Below are 16753 nucleotides of genomic sequence, written 5' to 3'. Positions count from 1 at the left end.
ACTTGTTATTATAGATGGAAGAGCACTAACAAAAACAACAAACGAGCTACTAGAATGCCCGTTGAGCCAACCTTTTTTTATAATGTTGACTTTAAATACACTTTCAAATGAGATACTCTGAAGTAATCATATTTTTGCTTATCTTTGGTTTTCACAAGCAGGATAAATATAACTTAAACTGCTTGGTTTGGGCTTGGACAGCTGTCTATGTATTAGAACTCATGGCAATGGGGGAAGGCTTTTGTGAACTTATACAAGAGTGATCTCTCTAGCCAACAGCTGACTGAGACATAGAAACAGATTTGTGTCCTTTTCTGGGATTTTCTACCCCTCTTCCCACCCCAGTTTGTATCGTGAAGGGCCCCTGATGCACATCAGCTTTGATTTGTAACAGAACATTGGTGAATGACAGTGTTGGCTATATTCCATTTATGTGACTAAGATGTTGGGTGGCTGAGGCAGATAAAATCCAAGTCCTGTTTTGAAGTGGAGAACACCAAAGTAGCAATAGTTCAAGAGGCACATCTCTGTGCTTGTGTGCTGTGCCTGAAGGATATTACAATTTTAAATACAAACTGCTGTATGAATTTGGAAGCAAGGGGAAATTGCAAGCCTTAACTAAGTTAAAGGGAGAAGCATGGTGCCCCAGCTTGCTTAAGAGGTGGTGTGTGATGGCTTAATACAACAAAGATGAAGGGTGATGCTCACAATGCAGCTGGGACTCCTTTGCAGTGGCATCAGCTTCTAGATCACTTAATGCTGACTGAGGTGTGTGCTACTGTCTGAAAGACTACCTTGCTGTGCCTGCTCTTCATGTTTGAGAACTTAGTTGATAGATTTAGGATTATTGTAAAGGAACGTACTACTTGCTCTATAGTTGATACATAATAAATTAATTTCTTGGGCAGAAAAGTAAATAGCAGTATGCTTAATTCAGTGGACAGAACGTGCCACCATCCTCTCTTTTACTGAGAAACTTTTTTCGTTTCACTCTGTATTCTTTTTTTCTTTAAAGGAGAAAAAAAATCATGGTAACTTTAACAACAAAAGAAAAAAAAAGATTTAATATTTAACAAAGTTCATAAATTAACTTACTTTCTACAGTATACCATATAAATAGTTCCAAAACATTTTTGAACTGGAATACGCTTTGGTGAAAGATTTTTTTTTTCTTTTTCTTGGCACTTGCTCTCAAATGCTTAGGTTTTATGATTTAATTTGAAACAAAATGAGCATGCATTCAGGATAAACAGTATTCTGTAAGTTGGTAGTAATGTCCTTAAACAAACCAGTTTAATGGCACTGCTGCTGTAGGATCTCAAATACAACATTTTTTTCTTAAGATTCCTTTTCAGAAGGGTTCTACATATGCAGTTGACACCTTATCTTAAATAGTGTATAATCAAAATGAGTAGTAGGCAGGCTCTATTAAACTTGATTTTTTTTTTTTTTTTTTCTGGCCACTGGATTGGCCTTCAGTTTAAATAAGAAATAACCCTTAACTCTTATATTTTCATGAACGGTATTTTAGGAGGCTATGTTGTTTTAAAGTTGTGTGGTATAAGCTGTCAGTAGACATTTATAGTTTGATATGCAAATGCTCATGAAAATGTTTTACGACTTCCAGCTGTTTAAAGTAGAAAGAAGTATGTGACGTGCTAACTTCTGTGGAAGCTGGTGTGAAATTCTAAAAATCAAACTGAGATTTAAAGTGTATTAGTTTAGGGTTAGATAGTGGAGTTGTTGCAGAAACATGAAATGCAGAACTGAGTTTTCAACTGTTGCCTGAATTTCTTTACAGAATTTCTTGTTCCTCTGTGCTAGTGCAGCTTCTAGGGGGAATGCTATGGCTTTGGTGGTTTTGGTGTGGGGTTGTTCTTGAAATTTTTTTTTGCCTTGGGTGGTGTTTTGAAGAAGAGATTGGATTTTTATTTTACTTTCCAAAGTATTTTTGATTTATCTGGTTATCCTTTTTACATACTGCTTTTGTGCCCCCCTCCTCCCCTGCCTTCGTGTAGGAGCATGTAGTAATTTACACTTGCCTCTTATTTTCTTTCTTTAGGTGGATGGATGATGGCCTAGTGAATGATATTACTCCTAAACTGATAGGCGACAGACCTAATACTTACGTATATACAAAAGCCTTAGCTGAATATGTAGTCCTACAAGAAGGTGCAAAATTAAACATAGCCATTATAAGGCCATCTATTGTTGGTGCTAGCTGGAAGGAGCCTTTTCCTGTAAGTCATTGAGTTTTCACCTATCTTGCCTGTAAACTAAAGGACATACTGACAGCCTGTTTAATAGATTTTCCTCTACGAAGGTCACTAGATAGAGTATGAATTTGTAGCTTGGTTGCTTCTGGATAACAACTCTGTAAAAGCTGTCAAATAGAGTGTTCTTATGTGTGAAACTTAAGGATAAATTATTTCTAATCATAGAACAATACACTTCTGTCACAATGGGAGATGCTATTTCACACATGAAATAAATTGTCAGCTTTTTACTTCATGAGTCTGGGTATCTTGGTCTGTTTTTCCCTCTTCAAGATGCTTTGGTATGTCAGTAGTTGCAAAGGGTGACTACAAAAACTGGGGACTGCAGGACATAAAGATGTTTTGGCTCCCTTTCTTGTAGTCAAACCCTGTAAACTTTGCAGGGGATAGCGTAAGTTCTATGTACTGTATGCTATATTGACATATAGCATATATGCTGTATGTTTCCTCCTGTATGGGAGATTGGTGTTGGAATAGCTTTTCCAGTTTAAGACTGAGTGTATCTTGAGCTCTTAAAATCCATTTAATTACTTTGCATACCTTTTTGAGTATACACAGTGTACAAGTGTACATGTCAAACCAATAAGTATGTAGTGTCTAAATACTGTCATTAAAGTTGGGCAAGAATGTCTTCTGTGTCTAAATAAAGAAAACTACTAATAGCAAAACTATTATCTGCCTTCTATGAGTTGCTAGAAGCTGAAAATACTTGTACACTTGAATACTTTGGACATAAATGTATTTTTACAGACAATGCCCTGCAGTTTGTTTATCCACTAAGAAATAAACAAGCTAGCATCTCACTTTGAAGGACCAGTGAATCTACAGGTAGATCTCCTGTTTGAGTCATAGCAACTTGTTACATCACTAGATTTTGCTATGCAAGAACTTCATTTAGAGACATGGAAATTAATATCTTTCTCCTCTTTATTCTCTTTTTCCCTCCACCCCTCACACTTGTAGAAACTTCTCAAATTTTCACTTGAAACTGCTGACTTCAGTGTACTCTAACCAAATCCTTTCCCTCCCTCCTGTTCATAATAGGGATGGATTGATAACTTCAATGGACCTAGTGGTTTCTTCATTGCTGTAAGTAATGAATATACTTAAATTTTTTTCCTCTATTTGGAAGGCAGCAAAGCTTCGTATGTTTTACTGATTGGTCTTCTGACTTTTTGTTGTTCTGGTTCTTTAAGGCAGGAAAAGGAATTCTTCGAACCATGAGAGCTTCCAACAATGCAGTAGCAGATCTTGTTCCAGTAGATGTTGTTGTCAATGCGACACTGGCTGCAGCCTGGTATTCTGGAGTTAATAGGTATAACAGGTGACAATAGACAGTACTGAGTATTTTGAAACTGTATTATGTATTTTAATAAATCAGTCTTCTATTGAGCTTCTGCTGAGGGACATGGTTTAGTGGTAACTTGGCAGTGCTAAGTTAACAGTTGGATTTGATGATGTTAAAGGTCTCTTCCAACCAGAACAATTCTATGATTCTAATCAGTGTCCTGCTACTCCTGTAGAACAAAGGAATCTAAGGTTCTACAGTGGTAGTCCCTCGAAGTTTAACTTGTCTTCCTCTTTGACATAAGGAGGTTATTGCCTGCTGTTGTACAAGCTATGCCTTAAAATGACTTCTTGGGTCTTGTTCTAATCAATACAATCTATGGTAATGTAGGTAATGTCTCTGAAAGAAAAGAAATATGATAGTTAAAGAAGGTGAAAAATACTGGATGATATAGGAAAAAAAAAATCATAATATGAGGTTGATGCTTTTTGCCCCATGTAAATGATGCTGTTGAGGGAAAGGATAACTTCGGGTATGTCTTTTGTCTGTGTTTTTAAAAGGTAGGTTGTCTTCTAACTTGCTCTTTTGTCTTTTTCCTCCCAGACCAAGAAAAATCATGGTATATAACTGTACAACAGGTGGCACCAATCCTTTTCACTGGGGTGAAGTTGGTATGCCATGTTTCTTTTTTTATAAGCTCTAGTAGAAAAATAAGGTCAAATAATAGCACAGGCTATAATCAGTGGACATATTTCATTTTTATTGTTGAAATAAGTATAATAGCCATACCTCTCAATTCTGCAGTGTATTGTGCTTTTTCATTATCTTCCATTGTTAATTCTCTCCCCTTGCAGTGTTATCACTGTTCCATTTTGTTCTTGGGGATTTTCTATTATAACTGAAACTGATTCTTCTGTTTGCTGCTGCCACGATCTAATCTGCAGAGTGTGGGTAGCGTGTAGAGAAAAACATTGCTCAGAGGAGCGGTAGTTAGTGATGTTGGGTTTAATGCCAACCTTACTAAACACATAGGGATAAACAGCCCACATCTAGATGTTTGGTACTTCTGCATAATTGAGAGGTATGGTAATAGTTTTGTACTTGTGTAGCTTTGTTGTGTTTGGCTTAAGTTAATTGTTGGGTGAGGTGGCTTTTTTAATCTTCAAATAGCTAGATGAGACTTCAATCATTTCCTTGTACATTTCATGTACAAGGAAAAGTAATTTTTAAGGAAGTGTGGCCACCTATTTTCAACTGTTGGATACCCTGACTCAAATGTAACCCACATGCCAAAAGCTTTGTAATAGTTTTCATTATAGATAGCAATACAAGCTGGCTGGCATGGTAAAGGTGTTTATTAGCTTTCTGTTTTTTAGAAATGGAGTTCTTAAGATCAGATTATTTTTTAATTTCAGTTAACTTCTATACTTAAATCTTTTTTATTTCTCTTTACTACTTTCTTCATGCTTTTTTACTTGCTTTTGACCATTTTATATGTATTATATGTATCTGTATTTATATACCTTGTGGCTTTAGCCAAACTTGGAAGATTGCTGACTTCATTTATATGCCAATTTTATTCAGGATATTTAAACACTGTCAATAAACCAAAGCATAAAGTTACAAGAGATGATTAAAAGGAGAGTGAACTGCAACATAACTTTTTAAGATACTGATCCTGCATATCTGTCCTGTACAAAATTTTCAGGTGTCAGCAGGAGTTTGAGTCCCATCCTAATTGCTTTTTTCTTAATGCCTAAATATGAATAAGTTTAAAAATGTCATTTGAAATGCACTTCAGATGCTTACAAAGTCCTCAGTCTGTTTTTAAATTATTCTTCACACAAGAGATCAGAATAGCCTTCTTCATGAAATATAGATGACTATTTAAATAGCTTTACATGCTATATAAACTGTAATTGCTGTGAATTTTTGCAACCGACAACTTCTAAGGTAGGGAAGAGGAACAGAAAGAGAGAAGCTAGAATAAAATACAATACTGAAGATGAAGGCATAAAAGACCTCTTGATTGTAATAAGAACCAGTTCAATAGTATTTTAGGTTAAAAGCTTATGAGTTTGTTTTAGTTTCTGTGGATTGTAGAAGAGTTAGGGTGGTTATTTAAATAACATACTGACGTAAATATTGTACACTGTAATGTACTTTGAAAACCATTAAATTTTACATGGTTATTATCAAAGCTGTTACACAACTTTTCTTTCTCAGAATACCATGTAATTTCTACTTTCAAGAGGAATCCTCTCGAACAGGCCTTCAGACGGCCCAATGTAAATCTAACTTCCAATCATCTTTTATATCATTACTGGATTGCTGTAAGCCATAAGGCCCCAGCATTCCTGTATGATATCTACCTCAGGATTACTGGAAGAAGTCCAAGGTAATGGTGACTAGCTCTGTCTTGTCTGTTCCTCCGACTTAAACAAAGCTATGCTTACACTATGATGTATATTGATTACTCTTAATTTTTTTCTTCCCCTGAATGTTTTGTGACTAAAACAGCCTTTTTTTTTCCTGAGAACAGGTCCTTGAATTCAAAGTGACTTTGAACTATCTAGCAAAAATGGGGATGTTTTTGTAGGATAGTTTGGGGGTTTGAGTAGTTAAGGTAAACAGAATTACAAGATCTAGCTAGTGATGTTTGTTCTTGAATAAGAAATATTCAAAATATGTTGATCCTTATTTTTTCCTACAGGGTACCATGTTTGTTTGAATTACAAGAAAAATCCGTTAGAAAATGCAGTAAGGGACCCTAACTTGATTTTCCAAACCAACGCCTTCTTGCATCTGTATCAGATTGCAGTCAGTCAGATGACTGCATTTTTGTATGATCTTTTGCTCAGATTGACAGGTCATAAACCATGGTAAGAAGGACAGGGCTAAAAGTATCTTGCTGATCAGGTGGTGGAGACTTGTGAAGAAGACATGGCATGGGCACTATCCAGATTTACTAACTATAAGCAATAACAATCCCGTGGCTGCGTTTTAAAGAGATTAACGACTGGCTCAACAACGCTGTTCAAGATACATCTCGGATCAGAATCCTAGTCAGTCATTAAACTCTAGGAAGTAGCTTGCATTAAGATTGTTGTTGCTATTATAAACTGAAAATGGAATGGGAGACGGAGTTAATAATTGCGGGTTATTCCTGTAGATGATACAACTTGATCTGATATGTTGGTTTGTATCATCTCAACATTCCATTTGGTTTATAATATTTACACTAGTATCTGGTTAACTTCGTAAGTGGTGAAAATGGCATAGCTCTGCTAAATAGGCTAAACTAAATTATGTAGAAGGAATACAAGATGTTGCTTCAATTTGTTTCAGATTTGCCGAGCCATATGAATTTAACTCATTGCATGTGTTATATTTTCAAAAATACTTGTCTTCAGACTCTAAAATCTTCACTGTGGTGACAGTGTGTTAAGACAAGTGAGTATTCATTCATTGTCTTGTAGTCTAGGTCTGTCTTACAAGGAGGGGAAAAGTTCTGTAACAGGCTTGGCACTGGATCAGTAGAAGAAAGCCATGGAAGTGGTTTGTAGGAGAAAACTTCTAAACTGCCTTGGGTTCTAGTGTTCCAAGCCTACAATAGCCTAATACTCACAGCAACTGTAGTGGTTAGAGGCTGTGCCTGTGTAGTAATCTTGCCACATTAAAAAAATGTAAACTCTTCAGATCAAAAGAAGGTATTGAACATACAAGTTCCTAGCTTTTAGGTTCTTTTGCGATTTAAGTTATTAATAAAAATTGCTAGAAAATCCTTGACAGGTATGAGGACTTCATCACTCACTAAAAATAGTTACACTCTAAATGCCAACTGACTGTCTTTCAAATGGTTAGGTAGTAGTGCTGCCAGAATCTTGTCAGCCTTTAAAAGGGCTCTAGTCTCTTAAGTGTTTGACCAGTGGGACTAAAACAAGGCTGTGAATAATCATGTTTAGAACACTCTTAATAGTTTTATATTATACCACTGGGATGTTATAATGTATTACATAATATATAACTTTATATAATTTATTATAGTGTTTTTTTATATATAGTAATACTAGATGTCCAAAGATGGAATTTAGAACTTTAATCGGTACTCGTAGAACTGGTGATACTAACTATGTATTTTCTAGCCTGTGAAGTATTACTGATATGAGCATTCCTAATTAGTTTAATGTAACAGTGGGTGGGTGAGTTTCCTATTGTGCACAAGGTTTCCAGTTTGGAGGAAAGATGGGAGATTCAACAAAACCAAGCTATCTTTCAGTCACTGAGTTACTCAAGTGCACATGAAAGAAAAGCTTTGAAGTTTGATACCCAGCCCACTTACAAGAATATAGTTTTCATTATATAGTGTGCTTTTTTTTTTTTTTTTAAATCATTTAAAAACTGGGAGCCTGCAGTAGGAGCAGTAGAAGCAAGTAACTATACAGACGCAAGCAAGATGTGCAGTGTTAAATCTGATGGGCTTCAGGTGTTGTTTAATGACAGAAGAAATTTGAGACAGGTCTTTACTCTTCTACGTTTTTCTAGTCTTCTGGATCAAAGTAGTTTGAAAGCTGCTTTAACTGATGGGCTGGAGACAGTCATTGTATAGGGATATACTACTGTTGCTGTGGTCGTTCTGTCCAGTTGAAAGCATGGCTTTAACTACCAGGTAGCATGTACTAGGAAACTCCTAAAGTCTTGGAAATGTTACTGGAGATTCTTAAACTCAATAAAATGCCGTTCTGAGTGAAGAAGGGCTGGCTTAGTCTAAAATGTGGCCTTTTCCACCACAATTTAGCAGAAAAGCTTGAGCAGTATAGTAAAAATGTAGTAAATCAACACAAGAAAACTCAAATCCTGTGCTAACTTGACATGTCAATAGCCTGGCATCTCTGTGCTGAGTCTGAATACACTTCTGAGGCCTTTCTTGCATACAATATAAGAAAAAGTAAGCAATGAAATTACTGTGTAGGTTTAACTGTACTGCTGTCATATTGTCAGAATATTTTACTGCAACTGAATAAGAAATTTTTAACAAGTGGAAGAAATAGATCAGGCCTATGACCCTTCAGAAGTAAAGTATGTTCATAATAATAAAAAAAAATCTTCCTGCTCAGCGTTTTTTGTTTTTTTTTTTTTTTTTTTTGAAGGCTTACCTGTTGAAATCTTTCTGTGGTATGACATGATTCTTTTGCACCTCACTTATGGAAACAATGGTTTTTAATGAGATGGAAATAATTTTGCTGTTTTTTGCATCTAGTTGAAGGTTCTTGAATTTAACAATTCTCTGATAATATTAACAGTTAAGGAAAAGGAAGGAAGAAATAATGCATATAGCACATCTTCCAAATTTTATAGAAACAACATGTACAATAAGGATTGGCATAATGAAGATTTAATATTTTATACTAAATACTGAAGACTGTTGCAGCATTGTGCAATTACATAAATAGTAGTGATAATCCTTAGCATCCAGGTTTAGGATAGTGTTGTCAATAGCTTGCCACATACACTTAGTTGCATAGAAAAGCTTATTAATTGTCTAATTGACTTTAATATAAGGCATAGTTCTCTCTTGTAACTTTGCACAGTGCTTAGCACAACAGAATCATATGTTATTTAAAAACAGTTCAGTATATTTGAAATCTTAAGGCCTTTAAAAATACACACCTAGCAGATATTTCCAATTACTCTGGATGAACAGAATGTGGCATGAAATATTTAACGTTGTAATTCAGGGATTTCACCAGCAGTTCACTTTCTGTTACTGCTTCTTAGAAAGCTAAAGGGAGGGTGTGGTTGATGTATGTAGGGAGGTGAAAGGACATAATTTCATATCTATCATTTCAATGTAAAGCTTCTTAAAATGAAGCACCTTTCACACAGTTGCTGTCTTACAAACCAGAAATGAATTAAGAGTACGCTTTTATTGAATAGATTAGTATGTTTTTTTTCCTCTTGGAAGCACTTTTAAGTTGTGCTCTTAAAGGACCCACAGAGCTGCTGGGAAGACAAGAATTCCAGTAGTATGTCTTACACTTCAAAATTTACAGCCAAATGAAAATGTTAATGAAGACAAGTCTGAAAGCTTGTTTTATGTATTTCAGAGGAATCTTTTAAAAATACATATATAATTAGCAATCTCTAATGCTTATGCAGAGACTTGCAGATTGGCATCCTGTAGATCCACTGAAGGATCAGTCTGTATTTAGTGTCAGAACTGTTTTTAGCCTGGAGACAATAGGTTGTGTGTTAGACTTCTTCAAAGTGCAGTCATAGCCTTAAGCCAAGCTGCTTTCAGTTGTCCGTTATAGAAACGTGCCCACCTGACTTATGGATAATTGAATTAACTGTTGCTTAAAACTTTTTAATACCTGTGATGTACTTCTCAAACTGCTGTAATGTATTTTGTGTTAATGGCAGTAGGGACTGCGTAGTAGAGGCAAAATTCTACCTTGTATCTAGGTGAAAGTTTGGCATGCTGTCACACTGACTTTCTGACTGCCACTAATGTTCAGTTCTTTATGATGATTGGCAGGTGTGACTTTTTTTCTGTTTTCAGCATATGAAGAAAGCGTGATTCAATGCTTGATATTATACTGACTGGTTATATATGGCTTTGATATTTATGACTTGTATCCAATGGCTATTTCTGGAACAACCTGTGAAGCGTATATTTCAAAACTACAGGTTGAGAGATAGAGTTCCATTATGTGTATTCATGCTCTTTTCTGAGTTGTGTGTGTATTCCCATTTGCAGGAGGAATATGGGGCCATTGAAGTTATAAAACTTAGTCTGCCACATCTACACAAGCGTCCACTAAATGACACTCATTGCTGACATCTCTGAATGAGAGGCTGTCATCATACCTCTTTTTCTTCTCAAAAAAAAAAAGTGTAGTTTCATGTTGATTTAGTGCAAACTAACAAACTGTCACCAAGAATGTTGGTCCTCTTCTGCCAAACTTTGTAATTGATCTAGCAGTTGAGAGAATGGAGAGACTTTTAGTTTCTTGATATATCAGCCAAAAGAACCAACCCTACCCAACAATTTTCCACTGGTGAATTGAATCAGCTGGTTGTGTGGCCAGTCACTAAATCCAGTTTGAGTTGGAGGGAGGGAGAAAAATCTGCAGCTGAGGTAGAAGAACTTTTTTAGCCACTTGATTTATTTATTTACATATGTTGTGGTTTGGCCTCAGCCAGCAACAAAGAACCACGCAGCTGCTCGTTCGACTCCCACAGCTGTGGGGAAAAATTGGCAGAAAAAGGCAAAACTCGTGGGTTAAAATAGTGTAACTTAACAGAACAGCCAAAGGGAAGAAAGGAAAACAATAACACCGATAAAGGAGTATAAGGACGTGATTACAGTACTGCATTGCACCGACCGGACCTGCACTGCCGCAGCCCGCCCCCGAGAGGCGAGGACTGCCCCCCCTTCCCCCGCTGGACATGGGTCAAGTGGGATGGAATACCTGCCTCCCCTGCCGGCTCCTTGGGGAAATTAACCCCATCCTTGCTGGAATCAGGGCAGCTTATTTTTTTAAGGCAGCTTAGCTATGCTCTAAAACTATATCCGTAAGTAAAGACAGCAAGATTCTCAGCAGAGGTTAGTCTTTGCATTAGTTTAAATTTAGTTGTTTTTTTTTTTTTATGGAAAAGAGCAAAAACCAGTGTCAGTGGCCAGTAACGAGCTCAAAATCTACACTTGTCCAATCAGATATTCATTTGCACCATTTAGTATTTTTCAGGGACTCAATTTTTTTTCTTAAACTGTAGCAGTCTAAGCACTGTAAGTAAAACTCAGCTGCTTGTGCAGATTAGCATAAGGACACAAATTGGGGAGGCACAAAAGGGCAAGTCAACTAAGTTAAATAATCTTAAGACTGTCGGTGGACAGACCTTGGCAAAAAGTCTAAGCACTTAGCCAGTGTGCCCTCTTTGGCACTGCTTTTATCCAGGCCATTTTGCTATGAGGTCTTTCTGGATTATCTGACCAGTGAAATCTTCACTTTCAAAGTTTTGAGTTCTTTTCTGAATTTTTTTACTTAACTAATATGCTTTTTATGTTTGGTTCAGTCTTGTTAGTACAGGATATGTTTTGGAGGCACAGTCTATATTCATAATTATTTTTTAATCAGAGGAACTCTGGTTCAACTCAGCTCCCAGTGTTGCCACCTTGCCCAACTAGTGGAACTATAAACAGGTGTTTGAAAGCATGTAGAAATGTTTACTAATGAAATTAACTGGTGGTCTAATATTTGAATACAACTCTGAATGAGTCTGTAGATAGGGTTCTATGGGGTTTAAAGAAAAATACTTGTGCTTTTTATGCTTTAGAGAGGCTCTACTTTTCTGGGTGTCTTTGCAATTTGTATTACTCCATTCCATGAGAAGAAAAAGAGGCAATTTGAAGATTCCCTTAGATGCTGAGATGCCAGTCATTAGTGACAGTAGGGGACACTAATGCAATGCAAAATACTTTTTTTAGAAGAGTTTCTTGGACAATATGCTATATCCCTTCTACAAGTATGAATGCATCAAGGGAGCTTTCAGAGAAAAACTGGTGTTTTTTTTTTTTTATTGCTTCTATGAACTTTATTGAACAAAACTTAACTTCAGAAAGCCATTTCCTGTTAGTGCTGGGTTATTCTGCTTTCTTTGCCTCCCCCCCACCCCTTCTCACTCTGTGCTTAAAATGATCAGTGTGTCCTGCTATAAGGATCAAATTGGAAGCGGTTCTGCAAGATGGAAATACCTCCAGCACCCAAAATGGGGATTCAATAGCATTAGGTTATGTGGTACGAGTTAGTACTTATTAAAATTGAGTGACCGTCTCTAGCCCTGTCACCTTGAAACAATTCTTTTGTCATACATGTGGGAACTTTGCATCTGAGGGGCTGGATGACTCGCATTTTTTTGGGTCTACTTCAGATAGTCTGGTCAAAGAGAAACTTGCCCAAATTGATCCTTATAATATCACTTCTCAGTACTCCAGGTGATGATTTTGTGGAATTCCTTCCTCTGCATAATAAGGGATGGTGGAAGGTATTTCTGCATATTTTGAAGTAGCATAAAACTGATCACCTGACCAGCAGGATTTGCTATGGTCTATCTGTGCTCTTAAATATTTGTCTGCCCTTTGCTGCAGAAGCAGTAGGCTTAAGAGGCTAAGTCATATTTCTGGTCATAATAAACCAATTTTGTTTTCTTACAGAGATCTGGTCTTGCACAGTGTGCAGGAAGATCAGGGAAACTTACTCCCTTGCTTAAAGTTGTCATGTGCATATGTTCTGCACTGTGCAATTTGACTCTGTTATCGAGTCAAATTGTTCAGTACAGATAGATATTCCAGTACGCTGCAGTGAAAAGTGTTCTGTGTCTGTGTCCTAAACTAAGAGCTACTAACAGAAGACAACATTTTACCATCTCCTCTTTTTTTAGGGGAGAAACTTACTATTGCACTGGGAAGTAGGATTAGGAAAAAGCATTGTATCGTAATTTCTGATTCTATATAAAGATTGGACACTTTAATAATATGCAGAAATATCTCATTGTTCTAGCGTAATGTTTTTTGGGTACAGATCAAGATGGAATATGTTAACAGAGGGGTGTGGGGTTGGAGGGTAAAAAATTACAATCTTACTTTCTGTTTTTCTTTTTTGAACTAATCTTTACGTCTGTAACCTGTACATTCCATGCCTTGGGCTGTAGGATGATGAAAACAATAACACGTCTTCATAAGGCCATGACATTATTAGAATACTTTACAAGCAAGTCTTGGATCTGGAATACGGAAAATATGACTATGTTAATGAACCAGCTAAACCCCGAAGACAAAAAGGCAAGTAATTGTGTGATGTGAGCATGAAGACTGAAAAGGAAATATAACCTCACTTACTTATTACAGTTTTAAAAACTCAAATTCTCTTATGCATTTGGAACAGTTTTGTCATTTTTAAGATGTCTTTCCTATTCAAGCATTTTCCAGAATCTAGTTCTATAGGTAAGTTGAAGAATAGCTGTGAGACTTCTAATAAACTGTCTAAAAGTAGGAAGTAGTGTAGCTTCTGGGGATTCTTGTGTGGAGAAGATTTCTACCCTTTCCCACCCACCCCCTCGCCTCCCTCCAGCAACTTGAGTTCAGGAGAATTTTGAAAAATGAACCCAAAACAACCCCGGAGCTTTGGGCTGTTAGTATTTTCAACTAGCTGAATTTTCAGTAAGATGCACCTACAGCAATGAAGAGCTATTATCCTATTGCTGTTATTGTTGAATCTTGAGATGATGCAATCAGTACATCAGTGAAAAAGTTGCGTTGTGAATTTACTGCAGTAACTTCCTCTCCCGAGGAAGATACTTGCATAGTTCTTCTTAAAATACAGCTGTACAACTATAAGCACAGCTCAAAGAACTCTGGGTTTATCAAATAGTGGTCTTGGCAAAAAGTGGTGTTTATTGTATAGCATATTAGAATTATTTTGTTGGTTAAAATGAAACAACATAATAGAAAGTAGTTATTTCTAGAGTGGAATTCCTTACAGATAGATGAAACGGGAAAGCAGTGCACTTGGAAGTGGAGGGAAGAATATTGCTGCTGAGGAGGAAAAATAAGGCATGAAATGGCTGAAATTTGGAAGAAGTGGTATAAGAAACTGGTGGTTGAGTCATAATAGGGATCTAAATCTGGACCATTAGTATGATTAAGGACAAGATAATTCTAATTTGTCTTTGATGCAAGAACATTAACTGGTATAAAGGCGTTTGTTCTTTTCCTTTAAATTATTAGACACAGCAGGTAAATTTTAGGCAATTAACAGTAAAAGCTTTTATTTTAAACAGATGTTTAATTTTGATGTTCGACAACTACATTGGGCAGAATACATGGAAAATTACTGCATGGGAACAAAGAAATATGTGCTGAATGAAGAAATGTCTGGCCTCCCTGCAGCTAGGAAACACTTGAATAAGTAAATATAAATTTTTATTTTCCTGTTTGTTATCTGTTTTCCTGCCCTTGACAAGTTTTGCTTTTCCATGTTATGTTTTAATTGTTCTTGATAGCACTTGTTTAGGTCCTCCAGAATTCATCTATTCCAGTCCAGTGGTCTGAAGTCTTTTCTAAAGAAGTCAGATGTCCTCTTGTTCTATTTGTTGTTCCTGAGTTGGTCTCAGTATTAATAGTTACAGTATTAGTCTGGGATTATGGTTGTAGCTCTGATCTCTAGTGTATACTGTAATCCAGGTTTCTGATTTTACCCAAGTACCTTTTGAAAGGTAAAAAGGTACACAGTAACGCAAGGTCAGAATGGGTTGTTCAGTAAAGGAGGTTTAATAGAACAATAATTATTTCTGCTGGGAATGTAATCTTTTGAAGCAGGTGAGTAAACGAGTATGGACTCACTGACTCAGAGCAGGAAGCTTTGATGTTGGTACTCTAAGATGACTTCTCTTAGCCTTTTTTAAGCCTGTGGCTTAACTCCTGCAACTTGTATGCATTGTCACTGTCCAGAATTTTACTGGCTCAGTTGCCTTTGTTTTGTTGGCTGATTCATAAAGACAGTTGTAGACTTTTTGATTTGTCTTTTTAAAGAGTGAAATGAAAGTGAGTAATCTTGTTCTGCAATACTACTTCACATCTGCTATTCTGATGGCACAAAGAGGAGGTCATTACTTGTGTCATTCTTCTAAAGACAAGGATTTGCAGTTGTAGAATGGATTGTCATGATACATTACAATCTCAGATATACTTTTGAAAGATGGTACTCTTTGATAATGGTGGGAATAGCTGAAGAGGTGTCCCTTCCTGATTATTTTTTTAAATTTAGATGCTGTTAAAAAACGCATGGAACTTACCATACAGTTGCCGTTCTCTGTACAAAGGATCGTACCAAAAATAACATGAGAAAATAGTCTTATATTGGAGCAGCATCTTGTTGCCCCGAGCTCTCAGTTTATAAGTGGATTGTTGTGCAAGAAGAATAGTCTAACGTAAACTTACTCTGAAGTATTAAATTGGTCTCTTCCATTACCATCTAGCTCTTAACTCTAATCTGAACTTGAGGAGTCCACTGCTTCAATGTTAACCAGATGTGGCAGCCTAAGGGACCTGGCTTCTCTAGGAAACTAATGAGAATTTTTCCTCAAACAGAAAAGTGGGCTTTACTTTTGCAATACAGCAATTTAGACTGTTTTTCTACAAATAAGGCATGCAGAGGAAGGTCTGGCTATAGTAGCACCGAGCCTACCTAGAAAACAAGATAAAGGCAGTGACTATTTTCTTAAGAAGAGCTGCCTTTAAAATACAAATTTTCATGATCTACTGAATCAAAAGAGATTGCTCTGTTTCAAAGAAATCTGAACAAACTCTGGTTGCTGTTTGTCTTGAAGCTTCCATCTTTACATTCAAGAAGATTGCTGAAAGTCACAGTTGCTCTAAAGGACACTTTGTTTCTCCTAATATTTAAATACAGTTCCCTGAGAAGGAATGAATTAAAAATTGCAGTGAAGACTCTGGGCTCTGTGGCTGGAAAATCCTATATTTTTTTTTTTTTTTCCTGTCAGCAGCAGTTGGAGTTAATTCTACATATTCGTGAAATTTTTAATATGTGGAGGGGAGGGAGTCCATAGTGTTAAATATTTCCTTGGTTTTGGGGTGGATGGTAGCTTTCTATAGGTAAGTTACTGTGTGTGTGACCTTGGCTTTATGAGATTTTTATCAAGCAGCTACCAAGCAGAAGTACATGTGGTTAGCTACAGGACTGGCTCTGTTCCTTAGTTTTCATGTGTTCCACTTCTCAGCAGTGAGCTATGGAAGAGCCTTCTCTGTTTGGTCCTTCACTTACCAGCTTACTTCTGTCACTCACTTAATACTAATCAATGTATCTGGAGATGAATAGATTAACAAATTAAATTCTATATTAGAAGTTAAGTTTCAGTGATCTTTTTTTCTTTAAGTCCTGGTACCTTGGCTTTAATTATTTCTTTCATTTTTCCTTAGGTTAAGGAATATACGCTATGGCTTCAATACAGTTCTTGTGATCCTGATCTGGCGTATCTTTATTGCAAGATCACAAATGGCAAGAAATATCTGGTACTTTGTGGTTAGTCTGTGTTACAAGTTCCTCTCCTACTTCAGAGCCTCCAGTACTATGAGATACTGAAGAAGAGAATTTAGCATTAGAACATC

At 36.5% G+C, this 16753-nt stretch overlaps 2 protein-coding genes across 3 annotated transcripts in view; both read left to right on the top strand.

The window, feature by feature from the left end:
* Positions 1-16753, top strand: part of CYB5R2 (cytochrome b5 reductase 2) — a 172291-nt gene that overhangs the window by 84159 nt on the left and 71379 nt on the right. The gene's annotated exons all lie outside the window — the stretch shown is intronic.
* Positions 1-16753, top strand: part of FAR1 (fatty acyl-CoA reductase 1) — a 37990-nt gene that overhangs the window by 18451 nt on the left and 2786 nt on the right. Inside the window, exons 5-12 of the mRNA XM_082485409.1 lie at positions 2063-2240; positions 3321-3365; positions 3473-3591; positions 4168-4235; positions 5791-5962; positions 13279-13408; positions 14407-14534; positions 16565-16657. Of these exons, the coding sequence (XP_082341535.1) occupies positions 2063-2240; positions 3321-3365; positions 3473-3591; positions 4168-4235; positions 5791-5962; positions 13279-13408; positions 14407-14534; positions 16565-16657 (933 nt within the window). The remainder of the gene's footprint in view (positions 1-2062; positions 2241-3320; positions 3366-3472; positions 3592-4167; positions 4236-5790; positions 5963-13278; positions 13409-14406; positions 14535-16564; positions 16658-16753) is intronic.

Source organism: Vanellus vanellus (genome assembly GCF_965231255.1).
Source record: "Vanellus vanellus genome assembly, chromosome: 6".
NCBI lineage: Eukaryota > Metazoa > Chordata > Aves > Charadriiformes > Charadriidae > Vanellus > Vanellus vanellus.
Note: the sequence above shows the minus strand (reverse complement) of the source record. Positions and strands in the feature narration are given on the sequence as shown.